At 35.4% G+C, this 10,705-nt stretch overlaps 1 protein-coding gene across 3 annotated transcripts in view; it reads right to left on the bottom strand.

Moving 5' to 3' along the window:
- LOC121369132 (filamin-A-like) overlaps positions 1-8,957 on the bottom strand; it is a 144,839-nt gene extending 135,882 nt beyond the window's left edge. For 2 of the 3 annotated variants that reach the window (XM_041493999.1, XM_041493998.1), the window contains exon 1: positions 8,508-8,957. In XM_041493999.1, the coding sequence (XP_041349933.1) occupies positions 8,508-8,844 (337 nt within the window). In that variant the 5' untranslated portion in view covers positions 8,845-8,957. The remainder of the gene's footprint in view (positions 1-8,507) is intronic. The other variant, XM_041494001.1, reaches the window with a different exon arrangement.
- Between the last annotated feature and the right edge of the window lie 1,748 nt (positions 8,958-10,705).

Consider the following 10,705-nt stretch of genomic DNA (forward strand, 5'->3'; position numbering starts at 1 on the left):
TGAGGATTTAATTATAACTCACAGCTAATTAAAAAAACTTTTGCTTTGTTTAACGACACCACTAGAGCACATTTATTTATTAATCATCGGCTAATAGATGTCAAACATTAGACAGTCTTCACAGTCTTAGAGATGAAACCTGCTACATTTTTTCCATTAGTAGCAAGGGATATTTTATGTGCACCATTCTATAGACAGGACAGCACATAACATGGCCTCTCAAATACCAATTGTGATGAACTAGCTGGAATGAAAAATATCCCAATGGGCCCACCAAAGGGGATTGATCCTAGACCGACTGGGCTTCAGGTGAGTGGTTTACCATGGGGCTACGTTCCGCCTCTCTTAAAAGAGTTCAAGAGAGCTTTGTAAATTTAGACCTCAGACTTATGACAGGTGATGCTGCTGCATGATGCCAGGACTGATGCTAATTAGACATAGCAGATGAGGATTCAATTATAACTTGAGTAACTTAAGTCGAGCACAAAATTAATATGCAAACAGAAATTATATAAATAGAACTAGTGGCCTTGGAGTTGCAGTAATCATGCCATCCAGTTCACTGCCATAGAAACACACACACACACACACACAAATAAAAGAGTTAACGTTTGTTTTGTTTAACAACACCACTAGAGCACATTGCTTAATTAATCATCAGCTATTGGATGTCAAACATTTGGTAATTATGGCATATAGTCTTAGAGACGAATCCCACAGAAAATTATTTAAATATGGCTCATTTAAACACAGTTTTATTAACCAAATACTAAATTATATAACCACAAGACATAAAGGCTACCAACTGGCTAATCTAGCTATAGGAGGGGTGGGCCCTGAACATCTTTCATATTTTAGGTGTATAACTACATTTAAGTAGTTAAATATTTGTGTACACAAACCAAATCTTATATTCCTGCTAGAAAAAGAAAGGAATGTGTGTTAACACACACACACTCAGCACATGACTTAATCAGTGGATATTAGCAGTGGGTATCAAACATATGGTAACTAACACTTGATTTAGGGAAGAGACCGGACTCCACCAAATGGGCTGTTCATACAACCAGACAGGACAGCATTTACCATGACATTTAATATATCAGTCATGGATTATTAGTTGGATTCAGAAAAAAATATAAATAAAATGAATGAATATTTAACTACACCTCACGCAAAATGAATGAATATTTAACGACACCCCAGCACAAAAATAATCATCAGCCTTTGGGTGTAAAAAAATATATATATATATGGGAACGTAAGTACACAAGTACATAAACCACAGGTCCACTCATCCAATGAGTCAAAATTGGTGAATAGTAAAAATGGCCAAGGGTGTTTTAATAAGTATAGCCACTCCATCACACCTGACAGGATCAATAACAAGCCTGTTATCTAGGTCAGCTGCTAGAACAACCTGATACACCTGTTCGGATCTATATCATTACCATAGTTCATTCAACACTATGGGATTCATGTACATTCATAGGCTTTGATGCATGTTATATCGTAAACACACTATACAAAAAAAAAAAATCAAACAATAAATACATGTAGTGTAAACCATAGGGGCGGAATCCAGTAAAAAACATTTGACAGGGGATTAATGGAAAAAAAGTTTGTTTTGTTTTGTTTAACAACACAACTAGAGCACATTGTTTATTAATCATTGGGTATTGGATGTCAAATGTTTGGTAATTTTGACATGTATATGTCTTAGACAGGAGGAAACCTGCTACCTTTTTTTCATTAGTAGCAAGGGATCTTTTATATGCACCATCCCACAGACAGGATAGCACATACCACAGCCTTTGGTATACCAGTTATGGTGCACTGGCTGGGACAAGAAATAGCCCAATGGGCACCCCAACCACGCACCAAACAAGCACTTTACCACTGGGCTAAATACCACCCCTACATATAGTGTAAACCATAGGCGCGGATCTAGGAAATATTTTATGACACGGAATTAATACAAAAAGGGCAACTGTACCCAAATTGTGAAAAGGTCAACCCAATGAATATTTTCAAAAACATCCAGAAAAAGGTTGAAACAAAAGCTAGAAAATTGAGAAGCCATTCTAGAATACAGGTGCTGATATTAATTCTATCATTGTATAATGCTTTTACTATGGAAAGCAAAAGCTGCTTGCTAATCTGATTATCAGGAAGAATACTAGTATGTTATGAGTGACAATTGCCCCGTCAGTTCCGAGCTGTGTAATATATTATAGCATTTGCCTTGGAAGGTAGCCCAGTCCTCAGAAAACTGCAAGAATGATGCTTTCATTTATGCATCAATTCATTCTTGCATGTCTGGTTTTGCATAACCCATTTCTAATTTGCATATTAACTTCAGCACACAGTGTACAAGGTCGTGATGGGTTATGCCAAAGCAAAATGAGTTACGTGTATTTGGTTTTACGTAACCCATAAATGGGCTATGCCAATTTTCAATTCTACGAGGCTTGTTGTCAAGCTTGGTTCTTTTGCATTTGAATCACAGTGTCTCAGCATTGGTAGTTAAAGGACATGGTATAGATTATTTTCTATAACTTATAAGACATGTTAATTACCTCAACAGTTAAATAGAAAAATACAGTTTATTCATTTACATGTACAGGTTGTAAGGGGTCAAAATCTTCTGCTCAAAAAAAGAAGGTTCAACGTAATTTCAGGGGGAACAGGAACCAACAATCATAAAAACATTGTTCATCACAGTATGTAACCCCATGCACAATTTCCTGCACATGCATCTGGTATTATTAAACAAAAATTGTTTCTTTACAAATTATAGGAAATTTATAATTCAGTGTGCAATTTTGGTTTTAAACATTTAAGTGTCATAAGGATTCCCTGTTAGAAATCTTGAGAGCTCACCACCAACCCAGCGAGCCCTACCACTTGTCTCCAGTAGAACAGAAGATACACTAAATGTTTTGCATGAAACCATCGAAAAGATCGCTGTTCAGGACTGTGGTTTCACAGGATTTTGAGATATATGTTGACCATGTCATTTCGAAGAATCAAATAAATTTTACGAGCCATACGGGCTCATATGCTAGCCAAGCTAGAGAGTCCTATATGATTTTTGCTAGCTTCAGGCTCACAGACTCTTCTCGAAATCTCACACTGTAATTGACCAAGTTATGAAGCTGTTTGTACTTGTTGAGCCATAATGTTATGTAATAATTAATAGCAGATAGTAGTGAGCTATCACATGATGCTTTTGAGTGATGAGCTGACTCTCAGATGGTGCTGTGATGGCCTTATTTATGTATATGAACATTTCAAGACCATCCTCTATCTACCATAGATTACTAATTTCAGAGAAAACACGCATTATATGGATCAGTGTTCAAAATAAGCACTTGTCTATTCGGACAAGCAAAATGTGCCTCAGTGGTTGTCCAGTGGACAAGTAAAACTTTTCAGTGCAGTTTCATTTTTAGCAATCCTAATACTTGAAAACCATTTATTAAGTAGATTTCTAGATGTATTTGTCCAGTTGACTAGTAAAAGTTCTGCATATTTCTATCACTGTGGATGTCCATAATTTTACACTCAATATATCAATCCCTGCAACTGAGAAAATGTATATAGCAAAAAAAACATGCCATAAAAAAAAAAATCATACAGTCCACAGTAAAAAAGTGTCATGTCAGGGGTCTAATTTGCAGTTCTCTTAGGCTCTGCTAGACAACAAAGCATCCTCTTTGCAAGTCTTTTAGCATTGCACTGTGAGATCGCAAAGATGCCAGAGTTTAGTTAATTAGGCTCCTGAGCATTAAAAACTCCACAGCTTTGCTGATTGCCAAGGGCAATTGCAGACATTGATGTATGTATGTGTAACAGTGAGTGAAATGTGTGAGGTCTGTGTAAATATTCTAACTTACACCTTTCACTAATGTGTTTTATTCTGTACATGATTGTTTATTTTACCTTTAATTAATGTTTTATTCGTTTACTAGGTTTTCCCTGTATAGAATATACTATACGGGTACCGTCCAAGTGATGTTTCCCCGCAAACGATTGGGGCGAATTGTCCGTGTGGGTGTTCAGACCAATTGGTATAGTTTATTGTGTAGTGGTCACTGTTCTATGATCACATGACACAACCTACTGTACTTTTGTAGAAGATGTTTTGATACTGCTCCGATCTGTGACTTGTTATTTCCTTCAACTGTCCCCATTACTTGCACTGTACACATACGGTATGACTAACAAGCATGTTTTAATATGATTATAATATAAAATAGTATATATAATTAGTACGTATTTTTAAATACAGTAAAGAGTTTTGATTAAAAGCTAGTAAACATATTTTATAATAAAAGAATGGTAAAGATATTGAATAGTAAGCTTAGTAATTAATATAAAACTAACTAAAGTTATATAATGTTTCTATATATATATAACAAAACTCATATTTTAATGTAATATTTATTTACAAGTAATTTTCTTAGTTAATTATGTATAACAATGTATAGTTAAGTCTTAAGGTTACCATGGCAGCCATATTGGAATAATTGTATTTATATGATAACTTATGTTATTTTATTTGTTTCTAGGCTGGAACTAAAACTATATATAACATCTAAGCATTCCAGTCACCGACCATTTTGCCCATAGCAAAGGAGTGTAGTGTAATGTACGTAATGTATTTATTTGTATTGTGTGTGGCATTTGTCATACATCGCACTTGCTCTGTATGCTGCATGTACGTTTCATGAGTACATGGCCAGTGCAATTGAATCAATGTGTATAAAAGATTATTGTATTGTTTGTGGTGTATTCCATCAATGGAAATTGATATATCAAGATATTGGATTATATTAATAATAAGTATTAATATACTGGTGTAATAGATAAGTATTTCCATATTTGACAGATCGGTTAATTATAAAATATAAATATAACAAATACTTTTTCCATTAAGTTTTACACATTTTATTTATATTTATTTATTTAGAAGTATTTTAGTTATTTTGACAACAAGTACATTAAGGGAAGTTACACTGGTAATGAAGTGCCTGTATCATGATGCAAATGTTTAATAAAGGCAGATCTTGTTGTACATGTTATTTATATGCCTTGGTATAATTCAATCATATTTGAATTATGAACTATGTATATGACTGAATGTTGATTGAGTGTTTTATGTGTGTATTTTAACTATTTATGCCTGTGATATTTATTGTTGTCTATAATTGTCTTTACAGGGTCTTTTTTGTTTTATTGCTATCTTTGCATCGTGTATGCGTACATTCAGTCAGTGTTCCTTCTATGAATAAACTGTGAACCCTTTCGGTGACTCGTGTTTTTCACCAACCAGAGTACCATTATATAAGTATACATGTAAAGTTTTAATATTAAAATATTCAAATATAAAACCAAGAAAGGACATCTAAACAGATTTCAAAAATGTTTGTACCATGATTACATCAAATAACCGTGATTATTATTATGCTTATCATACCATGCATAGGCAGCGGTGACACATCATTCCTCAATCACTAGATAAAAAAGAAGACAAGTTCTGCATGTGTATATATAGATAACTTTAAACATGACCTACATATATGTACCTGTTAGATCTACTGTACACAGTGTATTATGTTATTAAAGATACATTTCTGAGTCATAATAGTCTCACAATGTTACATTGTACCTGTGTGTACAACAGACTTTATAGTGAAGAATTATTGTATATATATGATCTTCTGTGACATTTTATAGCCATGCTTGAAAGTGTACTAGTTAACATTAAAAAAAGAAGCGGCATTTTCATACACACCCTCCCCCCCCCCCCCCCATTTCATTTTAAATCTATTTTTATGTTTATATTCAGTTTCAGTCTTGGTCAAACTTCTCACTGAGATAAACTATTATGTGATCTGTATGTCTTTAATGGTGTAATGGACTAACATCATTAATTGTTCCTTTGAAATGTAAACATCACACCTTTGTCTAAATGCCCATAAAAAAGATGACAATAATAACAACAATTTTTATTCATGCAGTAGCAAAAAACTGACATCGGTATACCTCTGACCTTTATACAACAGGTATGGCAGTTACTATTACTATTGAGCTTTCATTTAGTTTGAGTCCTGATTTGCCAAAACGTTCTTGTCATCCTGCGCTGACCCTCATTTTAGAAATAACCATCACACATTAATTATAGAGTTTCGTAAAGTGCTTAACATACATGTAACAGTATTCTACTAAAAAATAAGATTAAAATAAGTATGTGCATCGTAAGTGTCAACTAGGAATATTTATATCTAACATAAACATTCATATAGAAAATAATATATGAACTACATAGTTGTATGTATATATATATAGTTAAATGTTTAAAGTAAAATATTTTTCATTTGTCATATTCCTCATCATCCATTTCACATTGTTAAATAGCACAAGTCATTGAAATGGCAATTTACACATAAGGCAGGGTACAAAATTGTCATTTTAATTAAGCAGCCCAGACTATAATGTTTTATTGTTTGACATAATAATTGTTTAGATGGGATATGAAGCCATCCCTACTGTAGGTATATTTTAGTTTTAATTAGACCATGACCATAATTGGTTGTGGTGTTGCCGAAATCCTTTATATGATGGGGGGGGGGGGGGGGGAGATATTTAATAATCTTAGGTAACTGGAAGTCAGTCAAGCCGTGACTAACATGTTTAGTGATAGCCCAAAAGGCTACCAGGTTATGGAATATCTGGTAGCCATCAGTACAAATTGGTATTCCCATACTTTTTATAAAAAAATTAAAAAGACAAAAAAAAAGCAAAATTTTTCTTTTTATTAAAACATGTTGTTTTAAGTGTTTAAGCATCTTGTTGATTGCGTAGTAACTGGATGTGCCAAAAAATGTAGTATCCAGGAGGACTACCGTATTTAGACATCTGGTAGCCCAGGTGAGGAATTGGTAGCCAAAACACCCCAGGCTAGCACTAAGGTCGAGTCCTGGTCAGATTGAGTATTTTTCACCTCTAGGTAACTGATTGTTCGATGTGTAAACACAAATTATATTTGAGTAACCCAGTGCTCGAACGTAAGAAATCGTTATCTGGATACAACATTTTAAAAATGTTTTTACCATCAGGAAAATGCTTACAAATGGCAATCTTGAGCCTGCGTACAGCAATATTAAATTGGCAACATTTGCAACAAATATAAAAGCCAAAAATAGTCCCTTCAACAGACGGCAATAATTTTTATGTGTTTACAAAAAACTGCCATTGGTGAAGCCCCTGACTGCTCACAATTCATACTGCAACTATGGCAATTGCTGTCGGTGCTGTCGTTAATTTCGAGCCCTGGTAACCAGGGCCCCATTCCACAAAGTGATCTTAGGCCTAAGATCATCTTAAGTGCATTGCTACCTTATGCACTATGGTGATCATAGTGTTAAGATCGCTTCGTGGAACAGGGCCCTGCAAGTAATCTAGTCGTAATGTATTGCGTAGCATCACCAGGTAAATTTTGCTTTCTAAGCCAATTTAATCCCTCTAAACAAAAATGTTAATTTAAACCCACAATTCTGGTAATTTTACCATATTTTAACAACCATAAACTATCAGTAGCTGCTGCTTTTTCTTCTTCTTTTTTTTTGGGGGGGGGGGGGGGGTGTAACTATGTATATATATATGCACCATATAAAGTACAAAATTATAAAAATTATTTTAAGTCTAAATTTTAATTAGTTTATTGACTTATACCTTGTTTAGCTCGTTATCTAGCCAGTCCAATTTGTACATATTAAATGGTCCATATCAAAAAAATTAAATAGTGGGTGCAGGATTATCCATACATGTTCAGCTCATACCTAGCCTTATTGATTAAATTTTGATCTACATTGCAACAAAAGTGATAATTAAAATATTTTTATTTTAAAATCACATGAACTATTTGTTATCTCTGACAGTAAGCCTAAAAGATGCCTCACTAAAAAAAAAAATCAGTCGCGTTGACATAAGGTAGGTGTTGACAGTATTCTTCACAGACATACAGAAAATAGTCAGGAGACAAAAATGTGTATTGTTCACTTACAATGTGTGACCTAATCATTTTAATAATCGCCCAAGTAGGTGTAACCTTCTCTGCTCACAAAAAGGAGTGTCCCAGTCACGCTTCACTGAATATCACCTGAATGTGCCCTGCCAGCTTAATCTTATTCCATAACTCTACTGCACTGTCCTTATTGGCTTATAGAATATATTTCAGTACAGGTAAATCCTAAATCCACATCAAGATGGCCTTAAAAAGCAAATGGGGGAACATAAGAGAAATAGGAAGAATATCTAGTACAATGTATTACAAGAGTATTACATTTGAGTGACACATTATTACCATGAAGCAATCTGGGCAATGTTGACAATGTTAGAAATGTGGGAATAGAACGGATGGACAGCCACTGTTTAATAAATGATCAATAATAAAATATCAAAAATGAAAGGTGTAATAATAACCTGTATCGCACACTCACCTATGTTGACAATTCGTATCCCTTCGTCCTCCTCCAAAAACTTAAGTACCATGGTAACATTCTCCAACTTCTGCGTTCGGAAGTTGGGACGTTTGTTGATGTGCTTGAATTTTTTGCCGGACAGCACCTCAACGAGGGCAAGAAGTCGCAATCCATCGCTAAGATCGGTTTCTAAATCCGCCAGCTGCTTGTTAACAGTCTTCAGGTGTTCGTTCGCCCACCTGGAGAAGGTGTTCTTCTGAATTAGCTTCCACTGCGCGTCGGCAGCGAGCTCCCGTTCTGTCTCAGGCATGTCTTCGTCGTCCTCAAACTGATCTGCCTCATTGCCGGGCTGCATATTTATCTCCCTTGAATAGCACGCGCAGGTGACCTCGCACGAGACAAATCTCACTGTCGCTTTACACTTTCACACACACACGATTGTGGCAGACGGGCCTCCCAGGAGTGGTTTCGACCGCCGTTCGTTCGAATTTCCTAGAGTGGAAATAGAACAAAAACAAAATCATAATATTCAGCATTGTTAAAGGAGGCAGGGGATGAGCTATAGGGAATGTTGAAGTTAGTCGGTGCGTGTGTCCCATTTAAGGGAAAATGTCACACTAGTACTTTGTGGAAAATGTTACAACTACGTGAAGACAAACATTGCAAACTTACTCTGTGTAAACGAGCCACAAAGCCACCTACACCTATATCTGGTTGCCATTTACAGTGAACGCCTATTCAGGCCATATAATATATAGTACCGGTTTTAATAGTTCTTATCTATTCTATTCTGATCTATTTTATTATACTAATACCTTGTGTACCTGTACTTATAATTTGCTTGTTCAGCAATCTCTGAAGACTGACAATTGAAAAGTACTATCTCAGTCTTGTCGAAGCAAATATCTCCTGAAAGCCTAATCAAAACTGGTGATGCATTGCCTCTCACTTTAGAAGGTTGAATGGAGATTTGTATATGTATGCAGGCTTTGGCTTACACACAGTATTGGAGGTAAATATTGATCAAGAAACCCACTGCAAACACACAAGACGGCCGGATCCCTTCAAAGAAAATAGTGTCGTCTTGAACCGAATAATGCACTCACTGCCAACTTATTGAATACACCAGTGAATTGAATATGCCATCCACAGACTTTATTATATTATGCATGCGCGTGTTGCATCCACAGAAACAGCCATTCCGGAAAAAATATCTTAAGCCACTTCCGAGTGTTGATATGTAAATATTTTATTTACTGTATTTGGGTTTGTAAAATATTACAGAGATATAAAATGTGAAATATATACATGGGAACGGTTTGCAGTAATCGTTGTTTGCATTTATACTGCAGCAGTAACCTTTTATTTTTTCTTTCTTTTATTTTTTTAATTGAATGTTTTGAAATTTTTAATTTGGTTTCGAGTTTTAGCTTTCTCCACTAGCATGTTACTGTTAGCATACTGAGGCAATGTCAAGTTGACTCAATGACTTTTAGACAGATATTGTTTGTTTTACACGTAAAACTAAAAAAGCACGAATAATTTCATAGTGATATTAAACTATATTTCCGAGCATCAGAATCATAGACGTCGGAAGCAGGAGGGGCATTCTTTTCCAGATGCTAGGAAATCGCATTTGAAGATCCCAAAGTTAAAACATTCTCGTACCCTACTCAATCTCATACACTCCATTCCAGGACCCCGTTCCACGAAGCGATCTTAGCACTAAGATCACCTTAGTGCATAAGGTAGCTACGCACTTAAGGTGATCTTAGGACTAAGATCGCTTTGAGGAACGAGGCCCAGGGCCCAATCTCACAAAACATCGTAAGCCTAGTTCTGCACGTAAACGTAAATCTACGACTAAACCACAAATCTTATTACTATTATAGTACAACAAATATAGTTAGAAATACACATATATATCATTTTCTTTTGTCTTTAAAATGCACCATCTTCAGTAATGATGCAATTTTCTACGTGAAATAGACGCCAAACACGCGTAAACGCACGACCGGTAACTGGTAGTAACAGACGTAAACTTACGATGTTTAGAGAAATAGGCCCCAGACCTGTGGACCCGTTGGGTCATTTCTCTTTCCAGCCAGTGCACCACGACTTGTATATCAAACGTCGTGTTGTATGCTATCCTGTCTGTGGGATGGTGCATATAAAAGATCCCTTGCTACTAGTGGATAAATGTAGTGGGTTTCCTC

This window comes from Gigantopelta aegis, chromosome 3, assembly GCF_016097555.1.
Source record: "Gigantopelta aegis isolate Gae_Host chromosome 3, Gae_host_genome, whole genome shotgun sequence".
NCBI classification, from domain to species: domain Eukaryota; kingdom Metazoa; phylum Mollusca; class Gastropoda; order Neomphalida; family Peltospiridae; genus Gigantopelta; species Gigantopelta aegis.